Genomic DNA, 20,545 nt, shown 5'->3' with positions numbered 1-20,545 from the left:
CTTATTTCACTGGGTTTTTTTCCGTTAGCATCAAAATTATACTGCCTTTCTCCAACTAGATATGACAGAGTACACAAAACAGATGACAATATTAATCATAAAGATTTTCTGTCTATTGTGTCATCTTCTGTTTCTTCTTTGCACTCTTCCTTTTGTTGATAAACCACTTTAGTATGCTATGTTTTCCTGTGCATTCCAGGATTTATCTTACCTTTAGTCTACCCATTTTATTTTCATGTGGCTAGAGATTAAAGGATGATCTTACAGATGTTGTAAATTAGTCAGCAGCAGGCATAATCATTATTAGGCATGTTGCAATAAATGTTTGGAAGCTTTACATATTTTCCAGAGCACAGTTAGTTTAAACCACTGCAGTTTGATGGTTTCACATACGACTTTAAAAATTGAAGGAGGAAATTAGTTTACATTTCTTCAAAAGACCAAAGCCATTGTCAACTTTAAGGTCACTTTCAAAGTAGACATCCAAAAAGCTTAATTCAAATAAGTGTTTCAGAATTCACTTAAAACTGTTTTAATATACTCCAGGATAAATACATTATGGATTTACTGAAATTCAGAAGAGAGAGGTTGTCCTATCTCCAAGCCAGGACAGAGTTACACATCAGACCTCACACAGAGGAAATGTTACCACCCTATTTTGCTTGAGCATTCTAAAAGTTAAGTAACATTGTACTTGATTTTCAGATAATTGATTGACTCTCTTTCCTTAATCTTCCGATTAGCTATTATATGACCAAGATTCATTCCAGAAATGACATGAGGGGGTGAATTCCTGTGGTTAATTCCTGGATAGCAGCTGCTCAGGGGGATTAGGATCCTTTTGTCTTAACTTTGAGGACTGAAATGTTGGCAAGCCTGTATCACCAGGCAACGTCAATTACGTTTTCCACAAGAAACAGTAAATTAGCTTTGCTATCCTGTAATTTATTTCCCCTCCCCCTCCCCCCTCCCTCCATACACAATGTGTTCTGGAGTCTTCCAGCAGAAGTACAGTTTTCTATCTGCATCACTGTGGAGTTAATTCAATAAGCACACTGAATAATTACCTAGTAATACCTTGTGTTTACTTGTACTTCTAAACACACTGTCACAGTGCTACCACAAGAAAGCTTACTGCCTGAGATGAGCTCCCTGATGAAAACATCTGAGACTTCTGCAAACCAGGTGATACTACTGAATGTAGGCAAGTACTTTGAAGGGTCTGTACTCAAGGTACAGTTTCCTTTGGTGGAAACACCCAAATGGGCCATTTCATCCTTACTTCAGGAGAGAAGTGACATAATGTTCTTTAAAAGTAGCATTTATGGATAGTGCTTTTAGTCATCCCCTGTTGGCTTCAGACTTTGTTCTATTTGGCAGACAATGACCTGAATGAATTATACAGGCCCCTTCCCATCAAAATCACAGCATCCCTTAATAAAGTGCAGCTCATGCAGATTACCTCAGCAGCATGGATTACTGCAAGCACGTCAAGTCTATTTTTTACTACCTGGACTGCAGTCCTAGGCAGTATTAAGTCAAGCTCAAAGTTTTAGTTGTTATGTATTTTGGTTATGGTTTGTTGTAGTTGTCATTGTGTTTTTAGTTCTTGACTTCAATGCATTTCCCTCCACATTTACCATATCTAGAACAACATACAAAACTCAAGACTAAGGTTAACAGTTGCAATGCTATGGCTCAAATGAGCAATCTAGCAAAAAGAAACTAAACTTTTTCAGGAGAGAAGAGCCTGCAGCCATGGAAAGAATTCCCCAAAGAATTCAGGACCAATGCAAACCTTCTGCCATACATGCAACATGCAATTAATTGATTACCGTCCTAAAGGGTTTTTTTTTAAAAGAAAAAGAGAGAGAGAGAAGGCAAACCCTTTCCAAAATATGTGAGACAGTTACATTCTCAAGAAGGGTCTGAAGAGAGATAATAAACAATATGTGGGGCAGATGTTAATCACACTACTGAATTGCAGGTGCTATGAAGCTGAGGATAGTGTGAGAACAGATAGTGTCAAGAACAGAACACTTATTGCATTTAATGATCCTGGCAAACCTGGAGGAATTATTTTTGACGCCAGTGGCAGCATATCAAGAATAAGGATAGAAGCCAAACGGTGTTCTAATCAGGGTCCCAACTTACAACATTAAACTTTAGTACACATTTCAGATGGCCTTTTGACAATATATGTATGGTAAGACTAAATTTTTCTGGGAAGAGTTTGCCTTCTAAATCAAGGTTGTTTTAACCAGAATTTCATTTAAATGTACAGGCTGTACATATATTGTGTAATATTTTGAATACCGATCTGTTGAAAACAACAGCAAATGCATTTCTCTCAAGCTTTTGAAATTCATGTAGTTATGATCTGTAAATAGAAAGATGAGTTCAGAACTGTGTTATCAAAGTACAGCATCCAAGAACAGATGTAGGAAACAGCATACTCAAACATATCAGGAGTCTTCCTGCATTGAATAACTTACTTTTTCAGAAGTAAATTAGATAATTCCCCTTTAATGTTACGTTGCAAAGGAGTGACATTGAAAAGTCCTTCTACAAATCAACTCAGAGATATGAGCTATAGCAAAACTAGCAATGTTTTCAAAATGCTATTTACAAATATTTACAATTTTTACAAACACAAATATTTGCCACATTAATATTTCTTAACCTAAGTGTCTTACAGTCCTTGTTTATAACTCTGTTAAATAACTGGCAGAAGGAACCTGAGCTTTGTTTTTGCATTGGATCAGATTCAGTCAATCTCAACAGAGGAAACACATTTCCCACTACCCACCATTGGGATGAATGATCAAAAAACAATCCATGTGGTTAACAATAGATTAACAAAGTGCACTGCATTCAAAAGCTAATAAAGACAACTCTGCTGTTTTCCATTATTTTTCACAATTTGATGACGTGCTCCTTAGGCTCCTGTGTTTACTTAAACACACCATCAGTCGTGGTTTCATGCTTCTTCAAGTGCTATGCATACATAATATACGCTCTTTTTTTCAGGACAAAGTTACGGATTCAATATTGACGCAAACAAGATGTTACAAATTCTACTTTTTCACTTGTAGAAAGATATGTCTGCAAACACACAGGTTTTCCCGCCTCCAAGTAGTTTGCACTAGAGAGAGCAAAAAGCAGGGCAGCATTTAAAGCATGAAAAATCCACGGCACCTGCTCAATTCCACAGCAGTCATTTCTGTAGCCAGGCAGTGGTGTCGTTCAAGATACACCTATTTTACACATACCTAGACATGTTTTGATGGTAGAACTTTAATTTTTAGCCTCTAAACACCTTACAAGTTAGATTTGTAGGTATGTCTCACAAGAGAAGTGGATAAAAGGCCTGCTGATATAACTCCTCCTTATATACATATCTCTCTAGTTGAGAGATTGCCTATATGATTAAGAGATGGCAGGCATGAGTCTTTAAAATAACTTCAGTGCTATTATTCTTATCTGAGAAGCAAGCTCAGATAAGAAATCCTATAGAATCTTATATAAGGTTCTTATAGAATCTTATGTAAGAAATCAGAGAAATGAAAATCTCACCGTACTAATGGCATATTGCACATTTCATAGTAATTTCATTGCACTTGAAACAAAATGCATTGATACTAACTGTATTTGTCCCACTAGCATTGTTTATTACATTAGGTCATGCAATCTTCCTTTGTGTAAGATGGGGGAACAGGTCATGTGTTTATTTGTCTCTGGTTTGTGGCTTGCAGATACTTTCTGTTACCAACAACACAGAATGTGCGAAGCTACTGGAGGAAATCAAATGTGCACACTGCTCACCTCACGCTCAGAACCTATTCCACTCACCTGAGAAAGGGGAAACAGCTGAAAGAGAACTAACTCTTCCCTACCTGTGCAGAGACTATTGTAAAGAATTCTATTATACTTGCAGAGGTCACATACCAGGTAAAACCTATAACAAAATATGGGGCTAAAAGATGTCTGTTTTGATATGTTGGTATTGCCTGAGCGGTTATAGATCCGGCTTTTAATTGGGAAAAATTCCCATTTATATTCAGGGGATTTTGCCCAAGCAAAGACAGAATGTTTCAGTCTTCACAGTGGATCTTATGTAGGGAGGTAAATATTTTGAGCACTTTCTTGCCACCCTCCTGTTAAACTCTCCATGACACACACACGTGGCTTGATTGTTGTCAAAGGCACCTCAAACTTTTACCTTTGCTGGAATATTTGCCTGTTAATTCAAATCATGCAAACAAACAGTTGGCCATCCAAAAGGCTATTCTAAACAATAGATTGCTCCAAAATGCAAGAAATAAAAGGTCCTGGCTGTTTGCTTTAGACTCTAAAAGCTGATGAGTAAAGTGTTTTTTTCTGGTTTTGTTACCCTAGAAACTGATGTTTTTTTCCACAGGGTTTCAAGCCCATTGAAATCAAAGGGAACGATTTGATAGACTTCTGTGATCTTTGAATCACTTCCAACGTGCTGTTAACGACCAAATTCTTAACTAACCTAACACTTCCTCACTGTAGTCAGTAGAGTTAGCTGGACATAACCAAAAGCAGAATTTACCCTGCCTTGTCTAGGGCAGTCACCAAATGTGTGCTATCACTTGTAACTGTATCAACAAAACAACCGCAGAAGACGGTTCTTTTAGAAACACTGTCTTAATACACTCTTACGTTAAATAACATCTTTGGTATTCTCAATAGTAAATTATTTATATGTTTAAGACTGTCATTTTTAAACTATGCTTTTTTCGCCGTCCAAACACTACTTACAAACAATGCCACACAGGAGAAAATAATTAAATTGATTGAGATTTCTTTTGAGATTTCTTTTTTGTTGTTGTTGGTTTTTTTTTTTTTTTTTTTTTTACTAACAGACTGGAAAAAAGAGTTGATAATGAGACGAAAAATGAATTTGTAAATAGTCATTTTTTACATATGAACACATCTCTGTAATAGAATATAAACATATTTGAGTAAAGGGGATAGTTTAAGTGGATGGGATTTGGAGGAGGGTTTTTTAATTGCATGTGTACAGTGTGTACTTGTTTTCTCTGAAATCCCAAGAGCACAGGAGTTTTTTTGCAGTGTTCTTTTATTGACTTGGGAAAACATTTTGAATTGACTTACATTTTCCCTTTACTGTGGTTTAACATGTATCTCAACCCATTCAAATATGAAAATATTATTATTGTCTTTATAAACTAAGAGATGTTTCTAAGGCTTTCTTAAACCAGCTGTTTCTTGCTCTTTATCACATTCCCCAAAGCAAAGCAGAATAGATCATAGTTGCCAAGACTGCCTGCTGAACAGCGATAACAGATTAGATATTCTAAATGTTTGGCCCATATAAGAAGTCCACACAAAGACACTTTTGACATGAGTTTGTAGCTAGTGCAAATGATTATCATATTCTGCAGAGCAAGACCCTCAGAGTTGTTTTGTGAAACTCTGTGTTTATGAGGAAACAATGTGTTTAACTGAAAAAAGTGAAAGAGGGAAAAGGGAGAAAGAATGAGGAGGTGGAGGGAGGGAGAGAGAATGAGAAAGGGCTGAGCAGCACAGGAGCTGTAGCCACAGGAACCTCGCTCCTCAGATCAACATATGCGGTGACGAATGACAAATTTATTTTTCTACAAAGTTTGTGTATATGTAAAACTGCTGAAGTGCATCAAGATGTCAAGTGCTTTTTGTGACCACCCAGGTTGTCTTGAAAGATAACCAGATGAAAGCATAACTTTAGCACTGGGCAGAGCACTGTGCTTTGCAGGAAAAGAGCTTACATACTTCAGCATCAGTTAAAATAGGATTTTTCCTACATCAATCAGATGCTAATAATCATTCTAAATACTTGTTCTGAAAGTAGGCTGTGCTAACAAAAAGTTGTTGCATACTTACATCCACCAACAGGGTTAATTTGGTGACTTGACTGGTACATATGGTTGCTGATACCTATTCTAGGATTCCCAAAGGTATTAATTAAGATTCAGGTCCCTCTTTTTGAGAAGATGGCCTACAGGATTTTAGTATAGTTCAGTAGTCTTATACATTCTGAAATATAAATAATTACAATAACAACTTATTTGGGGTTTCTGTTTTCCTTGTGAGACTCATATATCCATAATAATATTTATTGCCAAAGACAGAAAAAAATAGAAAATGGGGAAGCTGTGTTTTCAGCTTAGCCTGGAGGATTAAACAAAGAGTTGAAAATTAACAGGCCCCCAAACCCAAGGTCTCTGGCAATGATTCACTGTGCATTTGTTAAAAAGTCGAATAATTACTCTTCCTCCATTAGGGAGTGCTAATTGTTTCTGAACACCAATACAAGGGAGTTTAAGGAAATCGCTGACTACAAAAATAATTTTATCCCTTAAGTCCCGCACAAATGAGAAATATTATTAGCATTTTAAGATAGCAAGCATCTTTTCTGGGATTGAAATTTTAGCACTACATATTAACCAAGACTGAGTTAGCTTCAAAAATTCATTTATTGTTCTGTCTCTTTTTGCAAAGATGAAAACTGTAGCAGATGCTTGGTTAACTCTTTCGAAGACAGCAGTTTGCCCACCAGTTATGACTGTATCATAACTTCCATTGACTTCTTTAGGAATACTCAGAGAAAAAGGGGACCCTATTCTTTCTTCAAACAGAATAATAAAAATAGCTGTTAAAATTGTGTGGATATGCAGGACAGTGTAATGTTTCACAAAGACTATGAGATTAGAACTTCCCCGCTTCATTCCAGGTAACTGTTGTGATTATTTCTCATCTAACCTTTACTGTAAGCCTCAGTTTAAGTGATTAGTGGTGGAGACACTGGAGTGAAGTGGTTTAATGAAGTATCTTCAAACGACATGAATTTTAAGTTTTACAAGGTCATAAGGGAAGACTGTCTAATATTTATTATTAATGTAGCAAGTAAAGAAAGGCATGGCTGATTCTGCCATTGGACATAAGCAGAAACTTGATCCATGCCAGTGGAAGTGGTGTATTCTAAGGAACAAACCTGTGCCACAGCCACAGTGCCATTCAAGGACATGGGAGAGATTTTTGAACTGTCTGGTCTCCATTATTTTCATTTGAAGGAATGGGTTCCAGATGATTGTGGGTGAATTCAGATCCAGGCCCTGATCTGAATCCAGGCATTACAAGAACAGATGCTTGATAGGATTTTTTTAACAACAAACAGGGGCACCCCACCCCCAAATGCTGGAATTCTAAGAAATTCTACAACTCACACAGCGCTCCCAGAAGTTCTAACATCACTGATTAATAGTCACAGTCAACACAGTCAACCTGCAGAAAAAAATAGTAGTGGCTCATAATTTTGCTACTGATAACAAGGGCATCAAGGGTATTAACCCTGGCACTGCCCATGTGCAGGTACAGGCAACATCTGAGTATGAGAAAAGGGCTACTGGTCACTTGAAAACCAAGAGGAAATGATGTGAGCTACCAGTGGACTTACTACAGTTTGAAACAGTCAGTCTGGAATCATGTCTTTGATTTGTTTTTCACTGGCAGTTGAGAAGAGAGAGGCAAATGCAGTTTTTTTTGTTCACATCTAGCTGTCAAAAGTGCAAATCAGGAAAAAAACCCCCAAAGCAGGAAAATGCTTCTTTTACATAATACTGAACTGTGTGCTCAAGGTCACAGCAGAAATAAAGCAGGTGAGACTGATTTCCAAATGTCCTCAAAGCCAGGGTAAGTCTACTCAGACGAGAGGATGATACTCAATCCTGTGTGCAGTGCAACCAGGAAAGGGAGTGAATAGGAACTTAATTTGTTGTAAAGACTGGGACACGGGCTACCATGACACTGGAGTTGTATATCACAGAGAAGAGGCAAGGGAATGGATAAGCAGGGAATCCAGCAAAATGGAATTTGGTGAAGGTAGGGTAGGAAGGGAGATACGGTGTGAGGAACAACTGAATGCAAATACAAGTGGAGAGAGGAGGTGGAGATCAGCTGAAAGCAGTTTTCCTTTGAAAAGGCTTGTAATCATGCAACTTATTCCCACAGTGTTTTATAAAGGGGAATACAGAAAGCCTTCACTGTAACTGCCTTAACTGAAAAGCCTGTCATTTGATTCTTGTTTGCAAGACAGAAAGTTTTAAAAGCACAGAAATGCAAGCCTGTGCAAAATCTGACACTTAAACATGATGTTTAATCTTCCTTTGTGATTTCAATTTTCTTTGTTAACACAGGCACTGCTCTGTCAACACGTACACAGATGGTAGGAAATTTGTAATAATATGTATGAGTTTTAAAATAAAGTAGTTAGTACAGAAATTCACACAGGACCAAGGGTTGCAGTCCTTATTAGGCACAGTTCTCACAGAGGACAGTGACGGAGCTGTATTTGACTGAGCAAAATGATCTTTTTTTTTTTCTCTCCAAACAGTTCTACTGCTTAGGGGCACTTGTCAGGGACCATTCTTCTGGACACTGTACAAATGCTGAACAAAATGGCAAACTACACTAAAGACCTTACAATCTAAGCACGAGACAGAAGACATTAAATGGCTTCAAGCAGATAGGGAGTAGAAGCAAATGTTTTTCTAACTGCCTTCAGTGATTCTGTTAGTATGTTAAATTGAGCATATATAACACATGCAAATTTTTTCTTTTTTTTTTTTTTTTTGTAAGTTACTATGGTTTTTATACAACAAAATAACAAAATTCCACTCTTAATACACAGGTGAAACTGTATTTACAGAGGTTACATTCCTTCCAGTAATGCAACATTTTTCTCAGTTTAATTCTAGCCCCATTTTTTTACAAGCACTTGTAATGAAAATGGAACATAAGCCTTATCCCTTCTTGGAACCTGCTGATGGGCTTGCTAAATAGCAAAAGGCAACTGCAGTGCAACATGTACTTAAGTGCATGATAAAATATTTCATAAGGAAATGGGATTAGTCTTACATGTAAGAAAAGGCATTGCACTAGTCAAGTGAGTTTGCATCTGATTGTTATTTGAAAGGGACATGTACTGAGTGAACATGATCACAATATGCTCTCAGCTTTCCTGACTAAAGAAACCATTCAAGCCAAGAGTAATTTCCCTATAGTAAATAGGAGATGGTATACTTGGAAAATTCTAGAAATTCTTAGTAATCATACACCTCTAATTTGCTGTTGCCTTTTTTTGAATGACCCTCTGTGCCTAGAGAAATAAATCATTAAAGACAAAACTCTGTATTCTTAAGTCAAATAATTCAACAGCAAGATTTTAGATTACCTTTGATTTTGGCTTTATATCTACAAGCCTTGGAATAGCACTCTGTGATTATATCAGAGTTCCTCTTCCGTTGTTCCACTTGGAATTATATCTTCCATTTTCTCCAAATAACTACTATAAATTAAAACCAGCTCCTCAGAGATGAAATTTACTGAAGCTCCAAATCATGTTAATTAAACTTTTACACCACAAGACACTACCATGTGTTTCCAGATATTATTTTATAGAAACCAAAGGCAGGCTTTGTCATGTTATTTTTCCAATATTTTTAAAGGAAGATGTATATGAAAAGAAGTATAGTTGGGTGGGAAAGGCTTTCCACTCCACAAAAATTCTGGGATCTGAAAAATTTTCCTATTCCACATAAGGAAGAAATTGAACTCTTTCGAAATTTTCCATGAAGAAAGCCACAGAGAGACCACCCCAGGATAGCTAATAAAGTCGTTGTTAGGACATTTACTTGGGAAATGGGAGACTTAGGGTCAAACTCTTGCCTGACAGATGAGGGGCATTGACCTGAATATTCCTCCTCCTAATGAAACACCCTAATTACAAGACATTGGAGTATAGTGATATGAGGTTTGCTGTCTCTTTCTTTCTCATTTAGAACCAGAAGTTTGAGTTCGGACCAGAAACATCATGTTAGCTAAAATTTTGTCAAAACTGATAATGTTTCTGAAAAAGCTTCGCTTAAAAGAAACTGGCACCTTCCAATGAAACACAGCTGTCCCTGATCAGCTCTTACTGTACATTGTAAGCCAGGGGTTTTATGGCCAAGACCTATGGATTACTGCATTATTCACAAGTGGTAAAGCCATGCATAAATTAGGCCTCTAATTCCAATTAAGTGCTAATTCTGTGTATCCTGTGAGTTATGTCCTGGACCACAGTACATCGTAAGACAGTTGCCAATAATACAAAAAAGGAATGAAGGCAACTTAAGGCATATTATCTTCACGTTCTAATAACATAGCACATGTATAACTAGCCAGACTCTGTCTTCTTAGATTTAATACTCGTGCTTAAAAACTGGATAGAAATTACTAGAAATAGGTTTGTGAACAGAAATAGATACTTTTAGTGTCATTAAACATAGTGTAATAGCAGTAGTGGCAGGTTTTTTCCTCAAAGGCCCTCATTTTACCAACTCCTTGTTTATCTGGGCCTTCAAACTCCTTCCCATTTTAACTTAAAAGCTGAAGACCACTTTTCATCCAAGCCAGCTCCAGTGCAGCATGAGGCATATCCTCCTCCTGAGGGCTTGGGGGCTGAGAAGCTAGACCTCATGATAGGACACTGGGTTCACCCACTTCGATGCTGGGAGTCAACCAGAGGCCAAGTGCATGTCAACCCAGGGCAGTTTTCAGCAGCACTTCTGCCTTTCTGAGATTCACCTGACTGGTGATTATTCGCCTCTCCAAGCGATGCCCTTTGCTGGCAGCACTCCACAGTCTTTACTTCATGACTTTTACCAAAGTCTTACCGAGATTTTGACTACAACAAGCCACTTAAAAAAAAAAAAGTTACACAGAAGCTACTCGAGCTATTTTACTGCAGATACTGCACTTGATTGATAGGTTAAAATCAGGGAGAAGTGTATCATAGCCTTAACTCTGAGCTCTGCCTCTTAATTTTTTAGTCAGTGAATTGTTGTGTCATTTTGAATTAATTGGTATTTTTACATAAGCACACTGAAATCAGGTTTAATACAAATACAGACGAATAAACTATAAAAGGTAATACTCAGTTTGTGTTTATTCAGAGCAGGTCTTTTTTTTTGCAGATAGTGCTTTGTTTAAAATGACCTCTTTTTCCACTGTAATCTATTTAAAGATGAGCTTGATGACACTAAACTGCAGACATCACAACACACTAAATATTTGTATGCTCTTTTGCATTTTTAAGGTTTTCTCCAAACTACAGCTGATGAGTTTTGCTATTACTATGCAAGAAAAGATGGTGGCGTGTGCTTTCCAGATTTTCCAAGAAAACAAGTGCGAGGGCCAGCCTCTAACTCCCTGGACCACATGGAAGAATATGACAAAGAGGAAGAGATCAACAGGTTCATAAAGATAAATGCTCTTTAATCTGAAAAAAAAACTCCAACAAAAACCTATCAAAGCCTGTGGTTTTCACAGTGAAACAGCTCAGTATGTCCTTATGCTCAGCAGCTGTGTTTTCCAGATGTTACTTTCTTTTGCTGCTGCTAGTGTACATCAAAAGAGAAAGTTACATTAACTTCAACATTTCAGTACCATTTGATATTTGCCTTGCTGAAAAGGTGTTAGAATCCTGGTTTGATCCACCCTGTGGATCTTGGTTATCGTCCAGCCTGTGGATCATATATAGTTCTGGGAAGTAATTTCTACCTGAATGTAATATTACTTTACTTTATTGTAAACAACTACAATAAGTTTATTAGTAAAATATTTATTTCATGATCTTCAATTTATTTCGATAGTGTATTTTTCTTCATGAAAATAATTACATTGGATTATCCCATTGTAAGTCATTATTTTTAAATGGGTTTTAGAAGCCAAATTTTGTCAAAGTGATGAAATTTAGTATGTTTATTTTATGGTAGAAATTCTGTGTTTCTAAATTATTCTCTTCTTTTACCAATTTTTTTTCTCTCCCATTCTTCTACATATTGGATCTAAGTTTATTTAATTTTCTCTTTCTTGCATACAGACCAAATTTTGCTCAAGTGGAATTCAAACTGATTCTCAGTATTATCTGCTTCCCTGCATTCAAGGAAGTAATTTATTCTGGATATGTGATTATATATTTAAATACATAAAACTGGTTTATAATATAAACCTTCTAGTATCACTACAGAACAGAAATTTTATCTTTTAGGGACGTTGTTGTGTCAGGGTTACGAAAAAGAAGAAACATCTCATGTTTTCTTTAAATTTCTTTAGAAAACACAAGCACAACTGCTTCTGTATTCAGGAGGTTGTGAGTGGACTAAGGCAGCCTGTTGGAGCAGTACATTGTGGGGATGGATCCCATCGCCTCTTCATTCTTGAGAAAGAAGGATATGTGAAGATTTTCACTCCCGAAGGAGACATACTCAAGGAACCTTTTTTGGATATACACAAGCTTGTTCAAAGTGGAATAAAGGTTGGATCTTATCTCTACCTTTTTATATTTTAGCATGTGTAAGGGGGGAAAGGGAAGAAATGCTTTTCAGAAATTATTTTAATTTAAATAATGAAATAGAGTAATGACAAGAGACACTACAATTCTTCCTGGCAAGGAAGTGAAAACTTCCTTGTACTGGGAATGGAAAACATAGCATCTTATAACTCTTACCAAAGGTTTTTCTTTCCCTTCATCTTTCCCTCACTTTAAATTCAAATGAAACTAGTCAGCAACAGCATTCCACAGCATTATCTTCGTATTTTCATCCTTTGGGCTCCTTTCCATCCTATTGAATTCAGCCAGGGTTTGCTGTGATGCCAGGGGGAGCAAGTTTGGCTTAGGGCCCCCCCGACCTGTGGGTGCTCAACATTCCCATGGGAGCCACAGGACACAGGAGGGTACCTGGGCGTGCTCAGGGATCCCAGAGAGAGGGGATCTCTCTTGGCTCAACCTCAAATGCAGCACAAGCTGCCCTTGGTGGGAAGCTGCTTTAAAACTGTGCATATTTGAAGGGCACATAAAAAGCAACAGCTTTCATCCTGTTTAATGGGGAGACTTTCATGGGCAGAGGAGTGAGAGGTGAATGGGCACTGATGGGAATAGGTTGGAGGGTGGAGGTAAGAAATAACATCTAGTCATGGGGTAAGTACCAATGGAAAACTCCTAAGTCTGTTGGGGGGTATTTTACTCTGGAAATGCGGTTGAGTGTTGTTCCATGTTGATTTCTTGTCACAATTTAGAGTGGTGATGCAAGTAAAACCCAGATATATCAAGAAAATTTAAATTGTAATCAGGTTATGCCTAGAACAGTGAGAACTATATAACAAAAAGCTTTCATGGATGAAAGATGTATTGACACACTCTTGACAGAGTAATCTTAAATAACAAACTATATCAATTTAAAGTGCATAGGAAATGCTAACTGACAATTTTGTGTTTCAGCTATAAGGGCAATATGCAAATTAAGACAGTCTTTTCTGCAAGAAAGGGTTTTGGTTTGTGTTGAAAGAGTGAGAAATGAAATATATTGCACCTTTTTCAGGAAAAGAACCAATTTATATGATTCTGTGATTTGCTGAATGCTTCCCTTTCTGCCCCTGTAGGTAAGGTATCAAAACAGAAGGGACTTATCAGGGGTGTTTTTGAACATCCATCTAAAGCTGTGTCATATTTCTTAACCAAAAGTTCTGATAACTTGTACTTGTGAAAAACTGACAGCGAAATTCCCACAGAACTGCTATTGGTCCAAACCAAACCTTTCCTGAGGAAACTTTTATAGCTGCAACTTAGAGACAAGGCTAAAAGAAAAACTGATTTTTCTGAATAGGCAATAACCTGCTTGATATGACTCTCAACAGGTACCCTCAGGATCAAATTCAACTTTTAGTTCTGTTTTAAATCAGTGACCTGATCTTTTTAGTCTTTACTACCTTAACCATCATTTAATGCTCTAAACTGGATCTGTTTCAACTATAATATTTTGTGTAAATAATTTGATGTTTCTAAACTAGGAAGTCTAATTCAATTCCCTGAGATAACAGTCCAGTGACAGAGGATAATTGTATTGCAATGTTTAATGCAGGCTGGCAAGAACAGAGGCTTTATATACTTTGCAGGTAAGGAGGAAGGGAATGTGCCTAGAAGCAAGACTCCAGCTCTTAAATAGAAAGAGTAAAGAATTTGAGGAATGAGTACATTATATAAAATAATAAATAAATAGAATAAAACAAACCCCACGTAATCCAAATGGTAGTTTTAAAACAAGGGTTCTTATAACATTTTTGTGTTTATCCCCTGCAGTCTGATTCCTACAATCATTGTCCATGGTCCCTTACCTACAAGGATGGGAGATTGCTGTGACAATGGTAGCAATTGTCTCTACTTGACAGACTACTTGGTTTTGCTTATATGTTATAGGCTTTCAAACTAGAAATCAGTGATGGAGAATACTATGTGGATAGATGGTTTTCCAGCAGACAGTGCAGAAAGTGTACAGTCAGCAATTAAAAAAAACCCAGCAAACCAGTATCTAAACCACTGCATCCACACACAAAGTGCAAGGATCACTGAATGTGTGCTCTGGGCTTCCTCGAGAAAAGTGTGTAGTGCCAGAATTTTGCCTGTATGTATTTTGCACATTGTGTCTGATTCTTCCCATATACTGGTGTAGTAGAAAACGTAAAATGGAATCAATGAATTTTTGGTTGTCCCTGATCAAACTTAGGCCAATGTATTCCAGTGAAGTGCTTTGCTGAGGTAACTCATTGCCTTTTTCAAGTCCTCTATCCATTTACACATATTCATAGATGTTAACCCAAATATCCAGTCTATTCCATGCTGTGGAAAGGGCCCTGGGGGTCCTGGTCGATGGCAAGTTGAATATGAGTGCCCTGGCAGTGCCCTGGCAGCCAGGAGGGCCAACTGTGTCCTGGGGGCATCAGGCAAAGCATCACCAGCTGGGAGAGGGAGGGGATTGTCTCCCTCTGCTCTGCACTGGGTCGGCCTCACCTTGAATATTGTGGCAGTTTTGGGCACCACAATGTAAGACAGATATAAAGTTATTAGAGAGTGTCCAAAGAAGGGCCATGAGGATGGTGAAGGGCCTTGAAGGGAAGCCATGTGAGGAGCGGCTGAGGGCACTTGGTCTGTTCAGCCTGGAGGAGACTGAGGGGAGACCTCACTGCAGTTACAATTTCCTCCTGAAGGGAAGAGGAGAGGCAGACGCTGATCTCTGCTCTGTGGTGACCAGGGACAGGACTGGAGGGAATGGGCTGAAATTGTGTCAGAGGAGGTTTAGGTTGGATATCAGGGAAAGGTTCTTCCCCCAGCGGGTGGTTGGGCACTGGAACAGGCTCCCCAGGGAAGTGCTCACAGCTCCAAGCCTGACAGAGATCAAGAAGTGTTCAGACAATACTCTTGGTCACAAGGTGTGACTCTTAGGGCTGTTCTGTGCAGGGCCAGGAGCTGGACTTTGATGATCCTTGTGGGTCCCTTTCAACTCAGGATATTCTGTGATTTCCTTGATAACATAATGCATATAATGTTATTCTTTAATTAACTTAGAGACTCTTCATTGAAATAAGCAAAAACCATTCACCTCTTTTCCAGTCTTGGAGCAATGATAGTAACAAAGGGCAAACAATTCTTTTTCCCTAAAAAAAAAAAGTAAAAATTTTCCCTCTTATACATAAGTGTCTGAATATAGCAGTTTCTGTTATTTTTTTTTTGTCATCTGCAATACAAACAAGTACTTAACTCTAGTGGCAGTAAAAGCAATAAAAATGTTTTTTCAAACTTTTAGGTATATATGTTGTATCCAGTAAATAATTAAAACGATGATCATGATGATGCTGATGCTGATAATAATAATGCATCTGTGGTTGAATGAAAGGTAATTTAAGTTGATGCCTCTGAAAAGCATTTTGGACAGCTATCCCTATAAGATGTTTTTTTATGTTGATAGCTGGAATAAAATAGTGGCAGTTGATTTTCTTTTCTTTTTCTAATATGAAGAGGAAATTTAGCAGTGACAAAATCATTATATTGTCGCAAAGCAGCGAATCTGTTACCTGATGATTTTCCAAAGAGTCTTGAGGCTCTGATATAACCAAGAAACTGAAGTGACATATTTCCTTCATAAAAATAATCCTGGAGTTTAGTTCTGATCTCACTAGCATATTTCACTCATCACAGCACTGGCAGTCAGATAAGTAGGAAAACAATATACAAAAATAGAGGAAGAGAGGTGACAGCATTACATAGTCATATTTCCCTCCTAAAAAGATGCCATTTTGTTTCTTTAATGGAACTAATGGTTCCTGTGTTGATGAAATTCGTTTGGAGCCCCTGACATTGTTTTGAGCAAGTTTGTAGGGCTTCTTCACTAGTCCTGCACATAAATAGGATTGTCTGGAGTTGCTTCTTGTCAGTCACTCCTGTGAAGGTCTGTGGATATAAGTAAGAAGAAACTAAGTAAGAAGAGTGGTACAACCTGATGTGTAACTTTTATTGGTCCATTGGCTTTTAATATTCATTGAAGTCATTGAGGTCTCTGCTTGAAAATTGTTACTGCAGTAAAATTACTAACAGTGACTTGATTTAATTTTAAGGAGTTCAAATGAAAGAGAAGAAGTGATAATTTTGTCTGCTGCCAGTATCTCAGGAGGAATTAGAAGAAGCATGTAGAAGTATTTCATAATAGAGATAGATTCTATGAACAGATGATGATTACTTGTGCTTCTTGGTGGCTCTACTCAAGAGAAAATTAGACGCAAGATTACTGCAGATTTAAAAAAAAAAGAAAAACAGCTTAAGAAACAATTCTTCTTTGCACATCTCCCAAATTCTAAAACTCTTTCACAGCATAGTTATCAGGAATGTTTTTCTGGTCTACTTTTCAGCTTAGTTATTGGAAGCCATGAACGTATCTTACCGATGAATTTGCTGATTCAACATCTGTGGCCTTCTCCAATGCATTTTATGTCACCCTGGCTACATAAGTATTGTGGTATGTGTGGATGCATTGGGCACTTGGCCAGGTCTCTCCTCTTACCCCTCAGCCTCTTCTTTCCTATGTCCAGAACGCGGTGACAAGAAGCTGCCTCAGTCTTCAAAGTTGAGTAAGGACATGAGTGAGACATGTACCTGTAACTCAAATCTGGGACATGCACCTGGGTTCAACTATTTAGGAATATATAGCTCAGTGTAGTGGAGAAAATACTGATTCCACCACTCGATATGATATTAACGTGTCCATTAATATTACAAACTACCTTGAGTATGTGTTATGTATTCAGAAGAAAAGAATAAACTATTTACTAAAAAAACCCAAACCTAAAAATCTGCTTCCCTGTTCTGCTGATTTACTGCTCCATTATGTTGTGGTGAAGAGAGTTATTAGCTACAGAGCAACATTTTACAGTTCTGCCTTCAAAGTCATGTAGCAAAGACAATTTTTTAATAAAAATATTAGTATCTGCTTTTTCTTTCAGACTGATTTTCACTAGTGTTATTTTCTTTTTGTTTTAAACTATTGCCAAGTAGAAGAGAGGTAGAAAGTTTGAATGAGAAGCTATTGAACTAACAGTGGTAGCACTTTGATTTCAGTGACATTTAAGGAGACCTTTATCAACTATCTAGAAAAAATAGACCTGATCTGTCTGAATCTATTGTCAAAATTTAGGCATAATAATTAAATGCTTTAAATTTGGATATAATGATTTTTTTGAGATGCAGCAGTGCTGAATATGTTATTACTACAAGATCAGTCACCTTGTATTCCATCTGTACCTAACATACAGAAAAATGGTGAATACTGTAGCAGTTTTTCAACTTTTCTTACTCCTGTGGCTGTATTTTATCTTATTAAATGTATTATTTCCTAAGATTTGGAAACCTTTAGATTAGTAACAGCCACCATAAAATGTAGCACAATCTATTACATCAATTTTCACTCACTTTCTTGTCTCCTGAGCCCAAAAACATGTATTGGTCTAAAATGTATCGGTGTAAAATAAATTGTTCAGAAGGGAAGTCATCAAGGTATGGTTTGGCAACAACAAAAAATTAAGAGCCTACCACTTCTCTTGGGAGTTAAATGCTATAATCACCTTTCAAACTACACTCTGAAAAGCTAAGTAGCTCTAGGGCTGCAACTGTTAGTCCTTAAATCATTTTTGTGGTCCTTCCCTATAATCATTCAACTTCCCCAAATCCCTTTAAAATGAAGGACATCTGAACTGTACAAAGTAGCCAAGTTTACGTCTGACTGCTGCCAATGGTAAAATCAAGTCCCTGTAGTTAGATGGTAGTTTTCTACTTATAAATCCACCAACTGAATTAGCTCTTTAGTTATGGAATCATAGCAGGCCGTCAGGTTCAGTTGCCTGTCATCTCTGATCCTTAACTTATTTTCAGTTTATTGCATCTTTTTTTTCTTTCTTTCTTTTTGATTGTGACTAAGCTGTGGTGTGTATCTGCTGGCTGCAGGGTCATAAATTGTGCAGCCAGCAAGAATGGCTTCATTCTGTTGCACTTTTTGCCTCTCACAGTGCCAAGAGGAGAAACCCCTATAAAATGAGTATCCTTAAAATTGCCATTATGGAATTATCACTTGGACTTGTGTAGAGATTTTATTTATTTTTTTTTTAATCTAGTAATAAAATATCCCTAGTATATCTCATGGGACTACTGTGATAAAGGGCAAAGTCTCTGAGGAAGGAAAGGGCAGGGCAGGGGAGGGAAGGGAAAAGGGGCAGAAAAATTAAATGGTATCAGAGATCACTGTTAACAATACATGATTGAGACTCCTTGATGTCTGTCACCTTCTTCTCTGCTCTAAGACTGTGGTTTTCCTTGTCAGAAACACTTAAACTTTAACAGAAACTTCCCCTAAATCCTAAGCTATAGTCACCTTTTGATTTCATCTTGCTTTCAAATTAATCAGTAAGACTAGTTTTATATGAGTTTTTAATTCCCAAAGGATTTTAGATGCTATATTCCTATATAACTCCTTATAAATACAGTAATATCCGGTTTTCTTGGCAGTGGAAAAAATGTAGAAATATCTGCTCAGCAGATTTGCAGGTAATAGTCTTAAGATGAGTTGAAAGTTAGATAGATCTCTTACTATGTTCTGGTAGTTTTTATGTCAGAGCTCAAGTATTTTCAGTCCTGCAATTAACTAATTATTAATGAGTGATCCAGTGATTCAAATAGGAATTTTCTGTGATTCCATGAAGAGTGCTGTGAAACACAGCAATCTGTATGTTCAGTATAAAACTACGAAAGTAGACTGTCAGGCATTAAATCTGTTAACTGTGCTCCTATGAGCCAGTTATTCCAGGGCTACTCAGGGTCAAACGAGCATCTTGTTGCCATAGGCATCTTTTTTCAGGAATGCATGGCTAGCAGTGCAACATCTACTATGCCTTCATGTTTGCATCCAGACACTGGAGTAGACTGCCCAGAAAAGTGGTGTTAAAAAGGCACATGGGGATATGGTTTAGTGGTGAACACGGTGGTGCTGGGTTAATGGTTGGACTTGATGATCTTAGAGGTCTTTTCCAACCTTAATGATGCTATGATTCTATAACCTTTAATCATGTGAATATTTATTCCTCAGATAATTAAATATAAAATCAAATAAATTTTTTTTAAAAAAAATCACCGCTACCTTCAGCACTGGCACAGCCTGTTTCAAGGAGCTTATGGTAGGTTGTACTGTCTTTGCAGTGAGGAGTGCTGCTACAGAAAGATATAATAAACCAGGGATAAAATATATTTAAAACTTAGTGTGTGAATAGAATCAGATTGTTAGTGTTATTTGCTGAATTGCTCAGTTCTATCACCAATAAAACTTCTGAGATATTCCTCTGACAGTGGATATGTATATTTGTTTTTGCATCATGTTGATATACAGACAGACCTAAGTTAACATATATACTGACCATCAATACCCATGAGATTTATGTTAATGACAGAAGACCTAAAATTCACATAGTTCATGCTAATCCTTCCATCCAAGTCCAGTAATTTCAATTTGCTTTCCTCTGAAAACTTACATGGATGGGGGTGAAATCAATGAACCTTTCTTGAACTTCTTTGCCTTGACATCACAGCAAGCTTGGCTTTCCCCCACTTAGCACTAGTTTACAATCTCAACAAAAGTTATCTTCTGATCTCTGCTTCCTAGAAAGCCAAACTTATAGTGACTACTAAATTTGTGACCAATTAGTCCCAAAGGGGATTATTTTGATGTATGGAGAGAAAGGGCAGCAGTGGAAGGATGTACTTTGCTCCAGGTTTTAGAACTGGAAGAACAAAGGAGAGATCCTATCTGAATTTCTTCCTTAGTCAACCCAATGGGCCTGCAATTCTTCGGAGTTTTTCAGAAACATTGTGAAAACTCTGGAAAGTAAACCCTCATTGTTCTACCAGACCAAGCACTCATCTGCCTCTGAAGAATAGAGATAGTCCTCTAAAATAACAACATTAGAGGACAGAACATAAGTATGACATATATCCTACTATGAACAAGTAAGAGTTCATTTTACAATTAATTCCACCAATGCTGAGTGCAAATTGTATTTGCTGTCTTGCTCCTGTACTTCTAAGACTAATTAAATGGTAAGTCCA

The 20,545-nt window shown here is 37.3% G+C and overlaps 1 protein-coding gene across 1 annotated transcript in view; it reads left to right on the top strand.

Annotated features, from left to right (window-relative positions):
- Nucleotides 1-20,545, top strand: part of HHIP (hedgehog interacting protein) — a 79,237-nt gene that overhangs the window by 4,067 nt on the left and 54,625 nt on the right. The window contains exons 2-4 of the mRNA XM_051790932.1: nucleotides 3,756-3,951; nucleotides 11,168-11,324; nucleotides 12,187-12,388. Of these exons, the coding sequence (XP_051646892.1) occupies nucleotides 3,756-3,951; nucleotides 11,168-11,324; nucleotides 12,187-12,388 (555 nt within the window). The remainder of the gene's footprint in view (nucleotides 1-3,755; nucleotides 3,952-11,167; nucleotides 11,325-12,186; nucleotides 12,389-20,545) is intronic.

The sequence above is a fragment of the Manacus candei genome, unplaced genomic scaffold (genome assembly GCF_025592945.1).
Source record: "Manacus candei isolate 608988 ecotype Guabito, Panama unplaced genomic scaffold, ASM2559294v1 h1tg000028l, whole genome shotgun sequence".
Classification (NCBI taxonomy): Eukaryota; Metazoa; Chordata; class Aves; order Passeriformes; family Pipridae; genus Manacus; species Manacus candei.
The sequence above is the reverse complement of the archived record's forward strand: the minus strand, read 5'-3'. Positions and strand labels throughout refer to the sequence as shown.